Source organism: Oryx dammah, unplaced genomic scaffold (assembly GCF_014754425.2).
Source record: "Oryx dammah isolate SB20612 unplaced genomic scaffold, SCBI_Odam_1.1 HiC_scaffold_1, whole genome shotgun sequence".
Taxonomy (NCBI): Eukaryota; Metazoa; Chordata; class Mammalia; order Artiodactyla; family Bovidae; genus Oryx; species Oryx dammah.
This window is the reverse complement of record NW_024070185.1, coordinates 88,686,534-88,709,117: the sequence shown is the minus strand read 5'-3', so window position 1 is coordinate 88,709,117 and position 22,584 is coordinate 88,686,534. Positions and strand designations below refer to the sequence as shown.

General features: G+C 42.7%; 1 protein-coding gene across 1 annotated transcript in view; it reads right to left on the bottom strand.

Moving 5' to 3' along the window:
- Positions 1-21,991, bottom strand: part of TMEFF1 (transmembrane protein with EGF like and two follistatin like domains 1) — a 96,456-nt gene extending 74,465 nt beyond the window's left edge. Inside the window, exon 1 of the mRNA XM_040240580.1 lies at positions 21,771-21,991. Within this exon, the coding sequence (XP_040096514.1) occupies positions 21,771-21,960 (190 nt within the window). The 5' untranslated portion in view covers positions 21,961-21,991. The remainder of the gene's footprint in view (positions 1-21,770) is intronic.
- Positions 21,992-22,584: the final 593 nt, after the last annotated feature.

Below are 22,584 nucleotides of genomic sequence, written 5' to 3'. Positions count from 1 at the left end.
TGTAATGGTTAGATGAGATAATGTATTAAAAAGCAACAGTGCCTAGAACAAGAAGGTATACAACAAAGATTCATTTCCCTTCCTTTCCCAGACCGATCTTAGAGATACCTGTAATGACACAAGTCATTGAAAACTGAAACAGCAGATCTGTCCAGTAAATGTTGACTTCAGTCTCAGCAAGTGAGATGAACTAGGAATTAAGTTCTCTTCGACTTGTTTACTAAATTAACGATATTACATGAGTAATCTTCTGCTATAAAGATATTGGGGGAAAATAAACTGCTCAATAGTTCACGATATAAAACCAAAAGCAGTTTACACTAATATTAAACAGCATTCACAGAAGAGATCACTAAAAGATCTCTAAGCTATATAAAACAAAAGAAATTCACATGTGCCATACAGTTTATCTGACTCCATTGTTTTTCATCCGATTCTGCACACTACTGCCAAACCACCCTTTGTTAAACACCATTCTGGTCATGTCAGTCCTCCAATCAAACACCTACAGTCATTCCCTGCTGCCTATTTCAATTCTAAACGCCTGTATGTCAGGATGCTTCAGGCAAGGTGATGGGGAGGACAATCTATTCCAGGATAAAAAAGAAATACCTAGATCTCAAGCTGGGTATTAATGGTACCCAGGGTCTTTCTAGCCCTACCAAAGATCTCAAATTTGGACACTCTCTCCCTTACTCCTATTTTTGACTAGCTTGGCAAACCTGGGTGCTTCCCTCTCACAGATCCACAAACTGAAGCCTCTATACAGCTGCCAGGGGACAAGGACAGAGGAGTACTGGGGCTGTTAACAGGTATGGAAATTATTTTGGGAGCGACAGAAACACTTTGCAATTATATTGTAAGTAGCATTGATGGTTGCATAACGCACTAAATATATTAAAAAAACCACTGAGTTGTATACTTTAAAATGGTGACCTTTATGTTATGTGGATTATATCTCAATAAAGAATAAAAGACTTCAAAAACAGGAGAAAATAATCATGTCATCTACATTTTGAAAAAGATGAACAAGGAATATAATTTGCTATTTAACAGGCAGACTCTAGAATCAGACCTCCCAGATCAGCATCCTGCCTCTGCTGCCTCCGTCACTTATCAAGTACATAACACCTTAGTAATTTACCACTTTGAGCCTCCATTCCCTCATCTGTAAAATGGGGACAACAGCAGCACCCATCTCATAATGCCGACGAAGGATTAAATAAAGATAGGGAAAGCACTCAGCAGTGAATGACACATCAGAAGTGCTATGTTAAGTGTTTGCTGCTTTTTTTTTTTTTTTTTTTTAATACCAGCTCTGGAGAAGATGGGGAAATTGAGCATTCAAACCAACTTTAAGAATATAAACTGACAGAACCTCTCAGAGGAAAATGTGGCAGTATATATGGAAATTTAAACTGTCTCTATGTCTTAACCCCACAACTCTATTACTAGGAAATTATGATAGGGATAGAAGACAAAACATACAAAAGTGTACCTGCAAGACTGGTAACATCAGCTTTTTTATATAATAGCAAAGTGGAAAACAACCTAAGGGTCCACCTGTTGGGAATTAATTCCATAAATTACTGATGAAATACTATGCAGCCATGAAAGTATGTGACCGAAATACATCTACTGATATGGAAAGGACTGAGATCCATTGTGTAGTGCAAAAAGTAGGTTATAAAACTACATAATTAATAGTAGAACTACATGTAACCTTGTTCTGTACTTTCCAAGTCTCCCGTAAATGTGTTATCATGCTTTCATAATTTAAAATAACTAAAATTAAAAAACAAACCAGAGTTATAACACAATTTATATTTTGCAACATATACATGTTTATGTAAGTATTTTTAACTTTTGAAAGTACATTCAGTATAGTTCCTACATTAAAAATTTTGAAATATCAACAAATAAATCTAAACACAAGAAAACACCCTTCTATTTCTATTTCTTTTTTTCTGTTACTCCACATAACTTGTGGGATTTTAGTTTCACTACAAGAGATCAAACCGGGGCCCAAAGCAATGAAAGCACCGAGTCTTAACTACAGGACCACCAGGTAATTCCCATTTCTAGTTCCATTTCTAACCACTATTGCTTAGTGTCTGCAATACCAAATGGAATGGGAGGCAGCCAGAACCCAGATGTCACCCACAGAGACAAAAATCTACAAAAGAACTTGCAAGTTATCACTAAAGAGCCCGATGTTAACTATTTTAAAAGGACTTCACAAACTCTGGGGGCATTATTATTCATAGAAAGAGTCCCAGATTTGGAGTTTTAACTATTTGATTAAGTAACTACAGGAAACTGGCCAAGCACTAAATCTGAGAAACCCCAGTTCCCTAGAGTAAAAATGGGTATAATAATCCCTCAAGGGATAAAAAAGATTAAAAGACATCTTTACAAAAGACCACCGGAAACTATCAAGGATACTTCTCCCCATTGGATAAAACCATCAAAACCAAAACTAAGACACAACCCCAACCTTAAACCCCATTTAATAAAACAGGGAATAATCTTTTTTAAAAAACTAAGTTTAATTAAATGGTAATTAGGAAGCACTTGTTTCCCTCATAGCTCAGTTGGTAAAGAATCCACCTGCAATGCAGGAGACCCTGGTTCAATTCCTGGGTTGGGAAGATCCCCTGGAGAAGGGAAAGGCTACCCACTCCAGTATTCAGGCCTAGAGAATTCCATGGACTGTATAGTCCATGGGGTCGCAAAGAGTCGGACACAACTGAGCGAAGCCGGACACAACTTTCACTCACTCAGGAAGCACTTATGGTCTGAACTTGAAGGAAACAATAGTAAATATAATTGCACAACCTAAGAAACATCTCAAACCACTTTATAGAGAAAAAAAATCTATGAAAACAAATAATAAACAAAGACTGAGCTGACATGTAAACAATAGAGTATCTAAATATACGACAAGGCTATGAACAACAGAACTGAAACAGAAATATCAGCAGTTTAGATTCACTTGTAAAATAATATTATATAAAAGCTGACGAAAAAATAAGCGGACCTTAAAATTCCAAAAGATCTGATCTGTGAACAGTAGTGGCTCCAGGTAAAACAGAATATGCCAAAGCAAACATTAACATCAAGAAAAAAGTTCAAGGAATTCCCTGGTGGTCCAGTGGCTAAGACTGCACTTCCAATATAGGGGGCTTGAGTTCGATCCCTGGTCAGGGAACTAGACCACACATGCCACAACTAAGACCCTATGCAGTGAAATAAAAATAAATAGTTTTAAAAATAAGAAAGTTCAGACTTTCTGGTATAAATGAAATAATTTCAGCACAAACATTATAAGATACATTAAGAGGAGAATGGCAATCATCACAGATGTCTCTGTACAATTTTTCATATTACTCAAATTTCTTTCATCAAACAAATACTACTTTTATAATAAAGAAAAAAGGTGTGGGGTTTCTTCCTTTTCCTTTTTTTAACCATGGAAAAGACTCGGAGAATACTTGCACAAAAAATAGGAGGAATGGAGGCATGGCTGAAAATGTAATACCTGCCAAAGTTTCTGAAGGCAGAAGAATACGTTAAGAACTTTAGAACCAAAAATGACTTTTCAAAAAATGATTAAACTACTGAGCCATGAAAAATACATGACACTTGTAAAAAAGGAATAGATGCAAACAGTAGCAAAAGGTGAACAGTAAATCATCTAATACAGTAACAGCAAATAGAGTTTTAAGATTAAATTTAAATAGAATTTCACAGTGTACAAGAAGAGTAGTATGCCAACTGCTAAATGTTTCAGTTCTCCCATGAGAGAAGCTAATAAAGGAACTAATAGTAGGAATAATGAAAACAGTTCTGTTAAAACAATGTTTCTAACAATGCAAAAAAAGGGGGAAGGTGAGCAGGAGAAGGTAAATGGGTTGACATTATCTCCCAAACCGGCTTTTATAAAAACTGACATTTACATGCTACTAAAGAAAGTCTTTTCCTGTGGTCATGTATGGATGTGAGAGTTGGACTGTGAAGAAAGCTGAGTGCCGAAGAATTGATGCTTTTGAACTGTGGTGTTGGAGAAGACTCTTGAGAGTCCCTTGGACTGCAAGGAGATCCAACCAGTCCATTTTGAAGGAGATCAGCCCTGAGATTTCTTTGGAAGGAATGATGCTAAAGCTGAAACTCCAGTACTTTGGCCACCTCATGCGAAGAGTTGACTCATTGGAAAAGACTCTGATGCTGGGAGGGATTGGGGGCAGGAGGAGAAGCAGACGACAGAGGATGAGATGGCTGGATGGCATCACTGACTCGATGGACTTCAGTCTGAGTGAACTCCGGGAATTGGTGATGGACAGGGAGGCCTGGCGTGCTGCGATTCATGGGGTCGCAGAGTCGGACACAACTGAACTGAACTGAACTGAAAGAAAGTCTAGAGATCTCTTCAAGAAAATTAGAGATACCAAGGGAACATTTCATGCAAAGATGGGCTCAATAAAGGACAGAAATGGTATGGACCTAACAGAAGCAGAAGATATTAAGAAGAGGTGGCAAGAATACACAGAAGAACTGTACAAAAAAGATCTTCATGACCCAGATAATGACGATGGTGTGATCACTCACCTAGAGCCAGACATCCTGGAAAGTGAAGTCAAGTGGGCCTAGGGAAGCATCACTACGAACAAAGCTAGTGGAGGTGATGGAATTCCAGTTGAGCTATTTCAAATCTTAAAGATGATGCTGTGAAAGTGCTGCACTCAATATGCCAGCAAATTTGGAAAACTCAGCAGTAGCCACAGGACTGGAAAAGGTTAGTTTTCATTCCAATCCCAAAGAAAGGCAATGCCAAACAATGTTCAAACTACTGCACAATTGCATTCATCTCACACGCTAGCAAAGTAACGCTCAAAATTCTCCAAACCAGGCTTCAACAGTACGTGAACCATGAACTTCCAGATGTTCAAGCTCGTTTTAGAAAAGGCAGAAGAACCAGAGATCAAACTGCCAACATCTGTTGGATCATCAAAAAAGCAAGAGAATTCCAGAAAAATATCTACTGCTTTATTGACTATGCCAAAGCCTTTGACTGTGCGGATCACAATAAACTGTGGAAAATTCTGAATAAGATGGGAATACCAGAGCACCTGACCTGCCTCTTGAGAAATCTGTATGCAGGTCAGGAAGCAACAGTTAGAACTGGACATGGAACAACAGACTGGTTCCAAATAGGAAAAGGAGTACATCAAAGCTGTATATTGTCACCCTGCTTATTTAACTTAGGCAGAGTGCATCAAGAGAAATGCTGGGCTGGGGGAAGCACAAGCTGGAATCAAGCTTGCTGGGAGAAATATCAATAACCTTAGATATGCAGATGACACCACCCTTATGGCAGAAAGTGAAGAGGAACTAAAGAGCCTCTTGATGAAAGTGAAAGAGGAAAGTGCAAAAGTTCGCTTAAGGCTCAACATTCAGAAAACTAAGATCATGGCATCTGGTCCCATCACTTCATGGCAAATAGATGGGGAAACAGTGGAAACAGTGAGACTTTATTTTGGGGGGGGGCCTCCAAAATCACTGCAGAGGTGACTGCAGCCATGAAATTAAAAGATACTTGCTCCATGGAAGAAAAGTTACGACCAACTTAGACAACATGGTAAAAAGCAGAGACGTTACTTTGCCAGCAAAAGTCCGTCTAGTCAAAGCTATGGAGAAGACAATGGCAACCCACTCCAATACTCTTGCCTGGAAAATCCCATGGATGGAGGAGCCTGGTTGGCTGCAGTCCATCGGGTTGGTAAGAGTCGGGCACAACTGAGTGATTTCCCTTTCACTTTTCACTTTCATGCACTGGAGAAGGCAATGGCAACCCACTCCAGTACTCTTGCCTGGAGAATCCCAGGGACAGAGGAGCCTAGTGGGTTGCCGTCTATGGGGTCGCACAGAGTCGGACACGACTGAAGTGATTTAGCAGCAGCAGCAGTCAAAGCTATGTGTTTCCAGTGGTCATGCATGGATGTGAGAGTTGGACTATAAAGAAAGCTGACTGCCGAAGAATTGATGCTTTTGAACTGTGGTGTTGGAGAAGACTCTTAAGAGTCCCCTGGACTGCAAGGAGATCCAATCAGTCCATCCTGAAGGAAATAAGTCCTGAATATTCATTGGAAGGACTGATGCTGAGGCTGAAACTCCAATATTTTGGCCACCTGATGCAAAGAACTGACTCATTTGAAAAGACCCTGATGCTCAGAAAGATTGAAGGCAGGAGGAGAAGGGGACGACAGAGGACAAGATGGTTGGATGGCATCACCGACTCAACAGACGTGAGTTTGAGTAAACTCCAGGAATTGGCGATGGACAGGGAGGCCTTGCTGCAGTCCATGGGGTCACAAAGAGTTAGACACAACTAAGGGACTGAACTGAACTGAAAGAAATCACATGCATAAGGAAATGAGGGATAATATATATGAACTTAAAAGATGGCTGGTTATAAAAGACAAAAACAAGTGTTGGCTAGAATGTGGAGAAATTTGAATCCTCAGATACTGCTGCTGAAAATGTAAAATGATGTAGACTTTGCAAAACAGCTTGGCAGTTCCTCAAAATATTAAACATAAACTTACCATGTGACCCAGTAATGCTATTAATACTCCTAGGTATATACCCAAGAAAATTGAAAACGTATGTCCACAGGAAAACTTGAATATGAATGTTTACAGCAGCATTATTCGTAATAGCTAGAAAGTGGAAACAAGTCAAATGTCCATCAGCTGACGAATGGATAAACAAAACATGGTCTTATCCATACAATGGAATAGCATTTGGTCATAAAAACCAATGACATTCTGATACATGCTACAACACAGCTGAATCTTGCAAACAGTACGCTAAGTGAAAGAAGCCAATCACAAAGCGCCACATATTGTATGATTCCACTTACATGCAATGTCCAAAACTGTTACACCTACAGCAAAAGGTAGATTAGTGGTTACCTAGGGCTGCGGGAGTGGGGTTTGGGGAGTGATTGCTAAAGAATATGAGGTTTCTTTGGAAAGGACAAAAGTGTTCCAAAACTGATCATGGTGATGGTTGCACAACTTTGCAGCTATACTAAAAACAACTGGATTTTACATCTTAAAAGATAATCACAATAATAGAGGGTTATCACAAATATCATAATTACTTCACTTAATATAAATGGGCTATGAAAGCAGAATGGTCTGTATCTACACTGTGAAACGAATCCCAACACTTAAAAAGACACACACAAATCCAAAACTGAATAGGCAATATTATGACTTCAGGAGATTCTTTAAATCAATCTTACACAAAAATAAAAATTACAACAAAAAAATGAAACAAAAACTATTCAATGTATGGGTCCCAAATAGAATAACAGAAATATACAAAAATGATACAAAAATAAACTTTTATTAAAATTGAAGGCTTTAATATTTCATTCACAATAGATGATAACACAAAGTATTAAAAGAATAAAACTGATATAAAGCATAAATTAAACCACTCCCTTTGGTAGGGGCCAACTTGGCAGAGTCAGGTTCAGAAAAGAAAGATTTAGATAGATATAGGGAAAATATCAGGCTTCCCTTGTGGCTCAGACGGTAAAGAATCCGCTTACAATGAGGGAGACCTGGGTTCAATCCCTGGGTTGAAAAGATCCCCTTGAGGAGGGCATGACAACCCACTTCAGTATTCTCGTCTGGAGAACCCCCTTGGACAGAGGAGCCTGGCAGGCCACAGTCCATGGGGTGCAAAGAGTCGGACATGACGGAGCGACTAAGCACAGGACACACAGGACAGATAAAACAGATACAGATGCAAGTAGATAGAAATGTATAGATATAGACAGATTTATATATATAAAGAGACTATGATACCGCAAATGTGGTGAAACCTCAACTGGAAAATCTGGGTATACTCCTACAATTTATTTCTAAGTTTGAAATTCAGAACATGTTTCAAACTTTAAGTAAAATTAATAGTTACATAATAGGGGACACTAAGAAGCTAAGGAAATAACACTTTCTTTTCTGAGGTATAAGTATCTTTCACTAAACGTGTTCTCATACTAGAATGCAGAGACACACCTAATTTCTAGTTTGGTTGGTTGGTTGGTTTTTTTGGCCTCGCTGTGCTGCTTGCGAGACCTTGCTCTTAGACCTTGCTCTCAGGGAATGACACCATGCTCTCAGCACTGAAAGCATGGACTCCTGACCAATGGACCACCAGGGAATTTCCCACCTAGTTCTTCTATGAAAACCTAGAATTATATAACACATTCTTAGGCCATAATGCAAAACCACAAAACAATCTATCAGTAACATCTAAATTCCTAAGCTATACAACAACAAAGAGAGGAAATTTATCATAAATGCCTGTGGTCTTAAGGAAATAGAAACAAAGTTCTGTTTCTTCCTCAAGAATTTAGAAAGAGAAAAAAAAGGAAAGCTAAAAAAGATGAAGTACCAAAACTAAGATATAAAACTGACAAAGGAAAACTAAATATGATAAAAAAAAATATCATTAGATAACATTTCAAGGAAATTGGTATACAGTCAGAGATGACAGCACGGTAGCTTTCAAATAGGAAGAGATAGGAGGCGGATTCAAGGCAAGATTTGAGAAGGAAAAGGACAGAATAAAGCAGAAGTTGCAAGGAGTACAGGCAGGAGAGGTACTCAGGTGGGAAGGGCCGGAAACTGCAGAAAAAAGGATTCACATTCAACTTGGTGGTTGTGAGCAACAGCAGTGAGGGAAGGATTACACACCATCTGACCCTCCTCCAAACAGGTTCTCCACCCCGTATCAGGAACATCACAATTCATCCTGCCGCCATAGGAGGTGATCCAGAAGCTAAGGGAGAAAAAGGTCAGTGAAAGGATGGCTGGGTATGGCCTAACAAGCTGAAGAGCTGATGCCCCGTTAGACAGCTCTGGAGAATTTTTGCCATGTGTAAAGAGCCTAATGTTATCAATACCTCCGAGTTCAAAAAGTGAAAGTGAAAGCTGCTCAGTTGTGTAGGGACTCTTTGCAACCCCATGGACATTCATGGACCTCTCCAGGCCAGAACACTGGAGTGGGTAGGCTTTCCCTTCTCCAGGGGACCTTCCCAATCCAGGACTGAGCCCAGGTCTCCTGCATTGCACACAGATTCTTTACCAGCTGAGCCACAAGGGAAGCCCAAGAACACTGGAGTGGGTAGGCTATCCCTTCTCCAGCGGAGCTTCCCGACCCAGGAATCAAACCAGGATCTCCTGCATTCCAGGTGGATTCTTTACCAACTGAGCCACTAGGGAAGCCCTGATGAGTTTAGAAAAGGCAGACCAAAATCCAGATTTTTAAGTGACAGCTAAAGATTTTCAAATGGTTAACATAATTCAATTTCTAAACATAAAGTGCAACCAAACAAATCCTCTGAGTTCTCATTTCCACTGTCATCTTTCACCATGCCCCCAGTCTCGTCTCCTCTCCCTTTCAATTCCAGACTTTGTTTTCTAAAACCACAATGTCACTCAAATTCTTTAAAAGCTTTCCGTTCTCTTCAGACCAAGTGTCAAACCTTCATTTCAGCCTTCCAGGCCTTCCTCTAATACAGTGGCAATTGTGTTAGACTCATCTCCTGCCTTCATCCCCACAGCCCAGTATCCCCAAATAGTCCCCTTGCTTCCCCATCTTTGTAGCTGGATTCCAGCGCCATTTCAATAGCCTAGAGAACACTCTTCCCAACTCTCCTCAGTTTCTACATTCTTTCTGTCATTAACTCCACAAATAAATAAAGGATAGGCACCTCATTTTGTGTCAGATATACTTCTAGGCACAGATGATACAGCAGTGAACAAAAAAAAAAAGACAAAAATCCCTGCCCTCATGGATCTACACAGAGTCGTCAGAGAATAATATGTGTAATAGGTCACAGGCTTCCCTCATGGCTCAGACAGTAAAGAATCTGCCTGCAATGCAGGAGACCTCGGTTCTATCCCTGGGTTGGGAAGATCCCCTAGAGAAGGGAATGGCTACCCATTCCAGTATTCTTGCCTGGAGAATTCCATGAAGAGAAGAGACTGGTGGGCTATAATCCACGGGGTCACACAATGAATGGGACACAACTGAGCAACTAACACAACTTTTCATATTAGGTCACAGAGAAAAAGGAGCTTTGGAGACAGTAAAAAAAAAAACACAAGGATTCGGGTATGAGTAGGGGAGAAGGGGTGGGAGGCAGAAAAGGTTGCAATTTTAAGGCATCATTTTGAAAGTGAAGTTGAAGATGAGAAGAAGCTAGGGGATAAATAACTGGGACAAGAAGGTTCCAAGTAAAAGGAAGGTCAACAACAAAGGCCTCAGGCAGAAGTGTGGCTGGTGTTTGGGACTGACATTCTACTCTGCCGGTAAAGCCCAGTTCAAGAGCCACTTATTCAGGAAAATAGGAATTATTTTTTGATTCCCAGAAAAAGGAATTATTCATTCCCTTAACACTGTATCAGTATCTTCCTTAGGGGACACCTCATATAGTAGAAACCTTCACTGATCAATCAATCATAAAAGTCAGGTAGAGCAAGGAATCATTTTTTAAATGACACATATATATTACAACCATTTTAAACTTCAAACGTATAAACGGACATTCATTTCCCCATATATTATAGCATCAAGACCTTTTCTTTGAGTATGGGTCTGCCAAATGCAGCTCTCCACTTCCTTGGATAAACCACAATCATAATCCATTATCTACAATGTCCATTTTCCTCCCTTTCACAGTAGAACAAGACTTTTAAAATATCCGCAAACTTTTCTAGGAGTAGAATCCTCCCAGACTTGTAAGGTTTCCCCAATCTGTTTTGGCTGAACTGACCACAATTTAATTCATTGCAAGGCAATTCTTTCAGCTTCATGCCTTTATCAAGTCTTTCCAAAGCAATTCATAAAAACAGCTGCTTTTTGCATTCACATTTCATCTATTTGAGTAATATTTATTAATATTTATTTGTCTGTTTTGTTCACTGCTGTATCATCTGTGCCTATTAATTAATATTTATTATACCACTGGTATAAATAAACTTGAGAACAAACACAACTGATGCTTGGTAAGCAGAGAAATCAAACAATACACAGACAAACCAGAGCAAACTTACCACTGGAGTATCTGTACGCTGTAGGATTTGGATAAAATCAAGCCCAGCAGAGGATCTGAAGAGAAATTCCTCCAAACAAAATATATAAATAGCCGTTAAGCACATAAAAATGTGCTCAATGCCATTAGGGAAACACAAATCAAAACCTCACTGATCCCCAACTTCGATTAGGACTCCAACTAGAACAACTATAATAAAAAAGATAGTAACAAGTGTTGGAGAGCATGTGGAGAAATTGGTATCCTTGTACATTGTTGACGAAAATCTAAAATGGTTGCAGCTGCTTTGGGAACCAGTTTGCCAGTTCCTCAAAACGTTAAACGAGAACTGAAAACACAGGTCCACAAAAAAACTTGTACATGTATGTTCATAGAAGCATTACTCATAACAGCCAAAATGTGGCAACAGCCCACTGTCCATTAGCTGATGGAAAAGCAAAAAGGTGCCACATACATCCATACTACAGAGTATTACTTAGCATGTATCAGAATAAAGTTCTGATACATGCTATAATATGGATGACCCCTGAAAAAATCATGCTAAGTGAAAGAAGTCAATCACTAAAGGCCACATACTATATAATGCCCTTTATCTGCAATGTTCGAAATAGGCAGATCCATAACGTCAGGAAAAAAATTAGTAGTTGTTAAGGGCTCGGGGGAAGGGGAGAGGGGGCAGGGTGAAGAGGAATATGGAATCACTGTTAATAAGTACAGGATTTGGGGGGAGTGAAATGTTCTGGAATTAGAGAGTGGTGATGGTGTATGACTTTGTAATTATACTAAAAATCACTTTAACTGTACACCTTTTAAAAACTCCATTGCTGCTGCTACTGCTGTCAGTGTTTAATAAATGCTTATTACTGAGGGAGTGGGGGAAAGGGGTAGAAAGCCCAGATACACTAAACAAATTTCCTGCATATATTTTTAAGAGGTTAACCAACCAATTCTGTTGGAATATAAGGCCTTTGAAGGCAGGGATAACCTCTAACATATTTCCTTTCAGTTCAGTTCAGTTCAGTTCAGTCGCTCAGTTGTGTCCGATTCTTTGTGACCCCATGAATTGCAGCACGCCAGGCCTCCCTGTCCATCACCAACTCCTGGATTTCACTCAGACTCACATCCATCGAGTCAGTGATGCCATCCAGCCATCTCATCCTCTGTCGGCCCCTTCTCCTCCTGCCCCCAAACCCTCCCAGCATCAAAGTCTTTTCCAATGAGTCAACTCTTCTCATGAGGTGGCCAAAGTACTGGAGTTTCAACTTTAGCATCATTCCTTCCAAAGTAATCCCAGGGCTGATCTCCTTCAGAATGGACTGGTTGGATCTCCTTGCAGATATTTCCCTTAATATCTAGTATATTAGAACATAGAAAGGCAATGCCAGAGAATGCTTAAACTACCACACAATTGCACTCATCTCACACACTAGTAAAGTAATGCTCAAAATTCTCCAAGCCAGGCTTCAGCAATACGTGAACCGTGAACTTCCAGATGTTCAAGCTGGTTTTAGAAAAGGCAGAGGAACCAGAGATCAAATTGCCAACATCCGCTGGATCATGGAAAAAGAAAGAGAGTTCCAGAAAAACATCTATTTCTGCTTTACTGACTATGCCAAAGCCTTTGACTGTGTGGATCACAATAAACTGTGGAAAATTCTGAAAGAGAAGGGAATACCAGACCACCTGACCTGCCTCTTGAGAAACCTATATGCAGGTCAGAAAGCAACAGTTAGAACGGGACATGGAACAACAGACTGGTTCCAAATAGGAAAAGGAGTACGTCAAGCTTGTATATTGTCACCCTGCTTATTTAACTTATATGCAGAGTACATCAAGAGAAACGCTGGGCTGGAAGAAGCACAAGCTGGAATCAAGATTGCTGGGAGAAATATCAATAACCTCGGATATGCAGATGACACCACCTTCATGGCAGAAAGTGAAGAGGAACTAAAGAGCCTCTTGATGAAAGTGAAAGAGGAGAGTGAAAAAGTTGGCTTAAAGCTCAACATTCAGAAAATGAAGATCTTGGCATCTGGTCCCATCACTTCATGGCAAATAGATGGGGAAACAGTGGAAACAATGGCTGACTTTATTTTTCTGGGCTCCAAAACCACTGCAGATGGTGACTGCAGCCATGAAATTAAAAGACACTTGCTTCTTGGAAGAAAAGTTATAACCAACCTAGACAGCATAGTAAAAAGCAGAGACGTTACTTTGCCAACAAAGGTCCGCCTTGTCAAGGCTATGGTTTTTCCAGTAGTCATGTATGGATGTGAGAGTTGGACTGTGAAGAAAGCTGAGCACCGAAGAATTGATGCTTTTGAACTGTTGGAGAAGACCCTTGAGAGTCTCTTGGACTGCAAGGAGATCCAACCAGTCCATCCGAAAGGAGATCAGTCCTGGGTCTTCACTGGAAGGACTGATGCTGAAGCTGAAACTCCAATACTTTGGCCACCTCATGCGAAGAGTTGACTCATTGGATAAGACCCTGATGCTGGGAGGGATTGGTGGCAGCAGGAGAAGGGGACGACAGAGGATGAGATGGCTGGATGGCATCACTGACTCGATGCATGTGAGTCTGGGTAAACTCTGGGAGTTGGTGATGGACAGGGAGGCCTGGCGTGCTGCGATTCATGGGGTCACAAACAGTCAGACAAGACTGAGTGACTGAACTGAACTGACTGAAGCAGGTACTTAATCAAGGTTCAACACTCACATATTACATACCAGGGATTTAGAAGTGTCCTGATCAAAATATTTTACCAATTACAAAAAATTCACTTTTTATTCCCCAAAATCCTGAATTGCCTCTAACAAGGCACTTACTTCCTATTTATTTTTGCTTTTATTTCCATTACTCTAGGAGATGGACCCAAAATACTGCTGCAATTTATCTCAAAGAGTGTTCTGCCAATGTTTTCCTCTATAAGTATCAAAGTATCTGCTCTTACATTTAGGTCTTTAATCCATTTTTATTTTTGTATATGGTTATTAGAGAATGTTCCAATTTCATTCTTTTATTTTTTTGCAGTACTGTGTAGCTTGCAGGATCTTAGTTCCCTGACTTGGATTAAACCCAGGACCTGGCAGTTAAAGCGCCGAGTCCTAACCACTGGACAAACCAGGAAGTTCCCTCTAGTTTCATTCTTTTACATGTAGCTTTCCAGTTTTCCCAGCACCACTTACTGAAGATGACTGTCTTTTCTCCACTGTATATTCTCACCTCCTTTGTCCTAGATTATTTGACCATAAGTGTGTGGGTTTATTTCTGGGCTTTCTATCCTATCCCATGAATCTATATGTCTGTTTTTGTGCCAGTAACATACAGTTTTGATTACTGTAGCTTTGTAGTATAGTCTGAAGTCAGGGAGCTGGTTTTCTCCCCACCCTGCCCCAGCCCCACTCCCACCCTCGTTTTTTCTAAACATTGTTTTGGCTATTGGGAGCTTTTTATGTTTCTATACAGATTTTTTTAAACATCTATTTATTTACGTATTTATTTATTTATTTTTGGCTGTGCTGGGTTGTCCTTATAACACTGCTCTTCACTGCCGTGCGCGGGCTTGCTCTAGTTGGGGCAAGCACAAGCTACTCACTGCAGAGGTTTCTCCTGTTGTGGTGCACAGGGTCTATGGTACAAGGGGTTCAGCTGCCCTGAGGCATGTAGGATTTTAGTTCCCAGACCAGGGATCAAACATGTGTCCCATGCACTGGCAGGCAGATTCCAAACCACTGGACCACGAGGGAAGTCCTTGCATATAGATTTTTTAAATTTTTGTTCCATTTCTGTGAAAAATACCATTGGTAACTGGACAGCAGATTGCCTTGGGTAGTATGGTCATTTTAACAATATTGACTCTTCCAATCCAAGAACACCATCTATCTTTCCCTCTGTTTGTGCCATCTTCAATTTCTTTCATTAGCATCTTAGAGTTTTTGGAATATAGGTCTTTTGTCTCCTTAGGTAGATTTATTCCTAGGTATTTTTATTCTTTTTGATGTGATGGTAAATGGGATTGTTTCCTTAATTTCTCAATGAGAAACTTCTCCTAATATGAAGTTTGTATCATCCATTTATATCATTCTTAACCACACCACAATCCAGAGGATCTGGATTTCTGTGACATTTTAAAAACCTACTTCAAATCCTCCACCTTACATCTCTCACTAATGCAGCTTGCTGGTCTCTTTCAACGTTTTTCTTTCTCTTTAACCCCATTCCCTAAAATAGCAATGTCTCACATGTTTAGCCTCATTTGTTCTTCTCTAACACCCTAGAGCCAAAAAGCACTGTTATCATTATCTTCACATTACAAATGAAAAAAAAAAAAAAAAAGCAGCATAGCTAAGGCCACCTGGTCTCCTGGGCTCAAGGTTAATTTTTCTTCACATAAATCATGTATTTCCAAACATTTTCATCTTTGGATGAACATGAAACCTCTCTGGTAAGGTAGATTTTTAAAAATAATAAGTACAGGGCTTTCCTGGTGGCTCAGTGGTAAAGAATCTGCCTGCTAACACAGGAAACACAGGTTCAATCCCTGATCCAGGAAGATCCCACACGCTGTGGAGCAAGTAAGCCGTGCAGCACAACTACTGACTTTTGTGCTAGAGCCAGGGAGCTGCAACTGCTGAAGCCTGCACACCTTAGAGCCTGTGCTCGGCAACAAGAGAAGTCACCACAGCAAGAAGCCCGTGTACCACAAACAGAGAGCAGCCACAGCTCACCACAACTAGAGAAAAGCCTGCGCAGCAACCAAGACCCAGTGCGGCCAAAACTAAAAACAATCAATAAAACTATTAAAAAAATAGCAAGCACAAACAACAAGATAACAATCGATAAGTATGAAGTCTAGAATGAGGAGAAAACTTAGACAAGAGAACAACTTTTTTTTTTTTTTTAAAGGGCTTGTTTTGAACAAGAGATAAACAAAGGGCTCATTGCTTAGCAAAGATGTTGTAACATCAAGAGGCGACAAGGACATGCAGACCCTTTCAGTTTCTTCTCTGCTTTAGTAATCTTCACCAAAGAACAGGACCTTCAAAAACTGGGAAGGCAGACCCTGATAAAATGGAGCTAACATCTAAGGGAAGCGACATGGAAAGCAGACACTAATGCAATAGAGAGCTAGTTCAAAGGAATCTGCTTCTGATCCAAACAAATCACATTCCATAATGCTGAAAAAAACTTTAAGATCTGAATACTGATTATCTAAGCTATCTTGACAAGATGCCAGAAGACCAGAAAGGAAAGAATGCATTCTCAATTTTCAAAAAAGAAAAACCAAACCTAGGAAAAAACATCCATAGGTAAAGCTGCCACATATCCACCAGAAAACTCTAGAATGGGTCAATAAGTTTTTTAACACAATGAAAAGAAAAAGTCACCATGGGCTCTCGATTAAGGCAGACTATAGGACATTTGCTTTTTGATATGACTACTAAGAATGGAAAAGGGATGATACATATATATATATATATATATATATATATATATATATATACACTGATTCTAACAAGACAAGCTGACAGAATCTTTTAAATGATAGACTGGTAAACAAACTGGGAAAATGTTAACAGCAGAAGCTCAAAAATCTGTTATATACAACTAGGAAGATACATAGCTGTTTGAACATCCGGCTGATTAATGTATCAACATCAACCAATTTGGAAAGAAGTCTACAGTAAAATATCACAGAGTTCCATACTTTTCCATGATCTAAACAACTTCTATTAATTTAATGAAGCCGCAGACTTTCTCCTCACATTTACAAGGGCCACAGGGCTGTGAGTGAGCCAACTCACACAGCCTGACAGAATCAGTTTTCAGAAAGGTCAGAATAGGTTAAAACAATGGTCAAAAACCCAAAATGAAAATTAACAGATAGTCAAGGCCAGTATTTAGATTTTAAAACTCAAACATGTAGAGGAGTAAACCAGTTTATGTGGGAAATGCCTGTGTAATAAAGCTACTAAAAAAAAAATCAATACACAATCTCAAGCTGCATTAATAGATGCATACATCATGAGAAATGCTTCACTGGATGAAGCACAAGCTGGAATCAAGATTGCTGGGAGAAATATCAATAACCTCAGATATGCAGATGACGCTTATGCAGATGACACCACCCTTATGGCAGAAAGCAAAGAAGAACTAAACAGCCCCTTGATGAAAGTGAAAAAGGAGAGTGAAAATGTTGGGTTAAAACGCAACATTCAGAAAACTAAGATCATGGAACCTGGTCCCATCACTTCAGTTCCGTCGCTTAGTCGTGTCTAACTCTTTGCAACCCCATGGACTGCAGCATGAGAGGCCTCCCTGTCCATCACCAACTCCCAGAGTTTACTCAAACTCATGTCCATTGAGTCAGTGATGCCATAAAACCATCTCATCCTCTGTTGTCCCCTTCTTCTCCCACCTTCAATCTTTCCCAGCATCAGAGTCTTTTCAAATGAGTCCCTTCTTTACATCAGGTGGCCAAAGTATTGGAGTTTCAGCTTCAGCATCAGGCCTTCAGTGAATATTCAGGACTGATTTTCTTTAGAATGGACTGGTTGGATCTCCTTGCTATCCAAGGGACTCTGAAGAGTCTTCTCCAACACCACAGTTCAAAAGTATCAATCCTTCAGCACTCAGCTTTCTTTATAGTCCAACTCTCACATCATACATGACTACTGGAAAAGCCATAGCTTTACCAACAAAGGTAAAGTAATGTCTCCAGTTTTTAGCATGCTGTCTAGGTTGGTCATAACTTTTCTTCCAAGGAGCAAGTGTCTGTTAATTTCATGGCTGCAGTCACCATCTGCAGTGATTTTGGAGCCCAAAAAAATTAAGTCTCTGTTTCCACTGTTTCACCATCTATTTGCCATGAAGTGATGGGACCAGATGCCATGATCTTAGTTTTCTGAATGTTGAGTTTTAAGCCAACTTTTTCACTCTCCTCTTTCACTTTCATCAGGAGGCTCTTTAGTTCTTTTTCACTTTCTGCCATAAGAGTGGTATCATCTGATATCTGAGATTATTGATATTTCTCCCGGCAATCTTAATTCCAGCTTGTGCGTCATCCAGTCCAGCATTTCTCATGATGTACTCTGCGTAGAAGTTAAATAAGCAGAGTGACAATATACAGCCTTGACGTATTCCTTTTCCCATTTGGAACCAGTCTGTTTTCCCATGTCCAGTTCTAACTGTTGCTTCTTGACCCACATACAGATTTCTCGGGAGGCAGGTCAGGTGGTCTGGTATTCCCATCTCTTTCAGAATTTTCCACAGTTTGTTGTGATCCACACAGTGGAAGGCTTTGGCATAGACAATAAAGCAGACGTAGATGTTTTTCTGGAACTCTCTTGCTTTTTCGATGATCCAACGGATATTTGAAATTTGGTCTCTGATTCCTCTGCCTTTTCTAAATCCAGCCTGAACATCTGGAAGTTCAGGGTTCACATACTGTTGAAGCCTGGCTTGGAGAATTTTGAGCATTACTTTGCTAGCGTGTGAGATCTGAGTGCAATTGTGCAGTAGTTTGAGTGGTAACAGTGACAGACTTTATTTTGGGGGGCTCCAAAATCACTGCAGAGGTGACTACAGCCATGAAATTAAAAGATACTTGCTCCTTAGAAGAAAAGTTATGACCAATCTAGACAGAATGCTAAAAAGCAGATACATTACTTTGCCAACAAAGGTCTATCTTTTCAAAGCTATGGTGTTTTCAGTAGTCATGTGTGGATGTGAGAGTTGGATTATAAAGAAAGCTGAGTGCCAAAGAATTGATGCTTTTGAATTGTGGTGTTGGAGAAGACTCTTAAGAGTCCCTTGAACTGCAAGGAGATCCAACCAGTCCATCCTAAAGGAAATCGGTCCTGAATATTGGAAGGACTGATGCTGAAGCTGAAACTCCAATACTTTGGCCACCTGATGTAAAGAAGGGACTCATCTGAAAAGACTCTGATGCTGGGAAAGATTGAAGACTGGAGGAGAAGGGGACAACAGAGGATGAGAGGGTTGTATGGCATCACCAACTCAATGGACATGAGTTTGAGTAAACTCTGGGAGTTAGTGATGGACAGGGATGTCTGGCATGCTGCAGTCTAGAGTTGCAAAGAGTCAGACACGACTGAGCAACTGAACTGAACTCTATGTCTAAACTTGACTTCCCTGGTGGTTCAGTGGGAAAAAATCCACCTGCCAACGAAGGAGACACGGGTTTGATCCCTGGGTCAGGAAGATCCCGTAGAGAAGGAAATAGCAACTCACTCCAGTATTCTTGCCTGGGAAATCCCATGGACTGAGGTGCCTGGCAGGCTACAGTCCATGGGGTCACAAAAGAGACAAGACTGAGCAACTAAATGGCAACAACAAATGTCCAAACTGCAGTACTACAGCTCTCTAATTAATCAACTCTGAAAAATTTATTTTCCATATGAATTACTCCCAGATCTTCAACCTAGGAACAATTAGGAGAAGAATCTACAAATACCATTTAGTTAGAACTCTCAGTTTTAGACCCAGAGTTATTCAAGTATATCTTAGCACTAGAAACATTTTATTTAATAAGCTTAATTTATTGGTATACATATCAAAATACCAATATACCCTTTAAATAAGGCTCAGATATTATTAAATCCAAATCCCTTTAACAAGAGTAAATTAAGAAAATTAAGTAACTTGCTCCAAATCATATAGTTGCCTAGCAAGGGCCACAATCCCCAAATCGTTCCTTTTTTCCACACAATGTGGGTTTTCAGCCCTCTATGTCTTTTTTTAAAACTTGTACTATCCACCAGAGTTAGCAAGCATACCCAGAAAACATCCATCAAAACACACTTTATTTTGCTAAGGACAAATTAGCAAGAACAAATAACCACAGCACATTATCCCATAAAATATTTTGACATGGTGTGATCACTTAGAAGTTTGATAGCCAATATTTGTTACAAAAGGGCATGCTAACATACTAATGACTTTTATTCTTAACCATTAAAGTGTGATTATGTATTAAAGCATTATCCCATATACCACTTAACATTAGAAAAATAAACAAAAAGTTATTACATGGATGGAAAAGCTTTTAATGGACATGCTATTGTTTACTGTGCTCATAACCCCTCCCCCATCATAAAATATGCCATTATGAAAATTACTAAAAGATTTCAGACCTTCAAACCTAAACAGCAAGCCAAAGGTTTTCTTGATTTAGGGTAGCATAAACATCTGTGCTGAGGCCAACTTGCTCCCTCACTTCCCCAGGAACAATGCCCCTTTCAAGAGACCTTTGGGTACAAAGGTTGTCTGGCAGGCTAACCAAAGGATTCTCTGTGACCTGATGTCCAATCTCTCTTCAGCCCCATCCCCGACCTCCATGCCTCCTCTCCCACCCTTGATTTAAAGAACACAAGTGGAAAATGAGAACTGATAGAAGGGCAAGTTAGCCAGGCTGTGGCTTATGATCACCAGCATCTGCCAGGCCAGTTCCAGGAGGACCTACGCACCCCTAAATGAGACCTGGAAGCTTCTCCTTGCCCCAGGGCTCCTCTGGGACCCGTCGTGAAAGGAAGAGGGAACTTTGCTGCCAGGATCCCCTCCTCCGGTCTCGTCCATTACAGCCCCAGCAAGCTCTTTGTTTGCAACAGCTGTGGGGGGGCAGACGGCCTTGGAGAGAGGGGAGAGGTCACTCCCTTGCTCCCGCGGCTGCCAATCTCGAAGCCCTCCTGCATAACAGCCCAACGCACGCACAGGACCATTCCCTCGGAACCGGTTCCCTCTTCACACACCACCTTAACCCGGGGCACACCTTTCTACACAGAGGCACTCCCGGAGACCTAATTACCTCTTTCTGTTACCCACATCCTACACAGCATGATGATTCCCTAGCTAACCTCCCTCTGAATCCACACACACGGGGTTTACTCCAGGACCCCCTTCCTTCCTCCTCAATGTATACCCCGGCACATCCCTGAGCCCCTGGCTTCACCCAGCACAACGCATACAACAGAGGGTCACTTCCATGGCCCCAGGACTTTCCCTGCTCATATCCACAGACCCGGGGTCACTTTGAGCCCGGAGCGCCCACCTCTCACCCCAAAAGACACACAAACACACAGTCACGCTCCATGGCCGATCTGTGACCTCTGGGCCAGCCGCTCCCCTTTCCCACACGACCCCTTAGAGACACCAGTGCCCGCCAAGAAGGAACCTCCCCAGCGCACGGTCACTCCCCTGGCTCCTCATCGTCACACAAGCACACAGAAAAGCCCTGCCTGGGGCCGCCCCCTCCCTCCCCTGAGCCTTCACAACACAAACATGCGCTCCCGCGTGCACACCCACGACCACACCGGGAGCCCCAGCCGGCTGCCTCCCACTTGCCGACCCGGCCTCATCCCCTCCCCACACGCCCGGCCGCCCGCGCCCAGCCACTTGGCACACACGGACGCACGCACGGCCACTCCCCGGCCCCACGCGGGTCCCCAAGCCCGCATCGCGCGCTCGCGCCCCGCCCGGTGCCCTCGCTCACCCTCGGCCCGGCTCCCGGACCCGCACGCCCCGGCCTGGCGGGGCCGCGTCGCTGGGACCCGGCGGGAGGAGGCGCGGGGGCGGAAAGAAGGAGGGGCCGCAGAGGCGCGCTCCGGCCGGTCCTACCTGAGCAGTTGATGCTCTTGCCTTTGCCGCCGGGACAGTCCCCGCCGCCGCCGCCGCCCGGGGGCTGGTTGGACGCGCGGCTCCCGGGCAGAGAGAAGGCGAAGAGCAGAAGCACCGACGTGTAGCAGCAGTAGGCGAGCGGAGGCGCGGCCGGCAGCCGGAGCGGCGCCTCAGCGGCCACGGCGCCCATGGCTGGCGCCCCTGGACGGCGGGAAGCGCAGGGAGCCGCAGGCCCGGGGCATCCAGCCGCGCGCCGGGAGCCCCGCCGCTGCCTCGGCGCCTCCTAGCAGCCGCGCCGCTGCGCCGGGGAGCGGCCCCTCAGCATCCCCGCCCCACCCGCAGCGCCCGCCAGGCCCGGGCCAGCCGCGCTCGGGACGGAGTCGGAGGGTCGGGGCGAGTGCGCGTGAGCGTGCGAGCGGGCGAGCCCGCGCGGGGAGACCGATGCCGGGGAACGAGCGGGCGCGCGCGCGCGCGGCGGGCGGGGGTCGCGGGGCAGGGTCAGGCCCAGCCCCGCGCTCGACTCCTCGCCTTCCCTTTGTGTCCGCGGCCGTCGCCGCCGCGTCACAAAGACCCCGGCCCGCCCGGTGCGGGGCGCGTGACAGAGGCGCCGGCGGGAGGGGTGGCTGCGACCCCGCCCCGCGCACACCCCTAGCGCCCGCGCCCGCAGCCCCGCCCCCGCCCGCGGCCGGCGCCGCCTCCGGGGGAGCTATTGTTCCTGCGGCGGGGCGGGAGCACTGGCGGGGGTTGGGGGGCGCGGCCGCCCTTCGGTCCAGCTACCTGGGGCCGGCGGGCGCCGAGCAGGCTCCGAAGACGT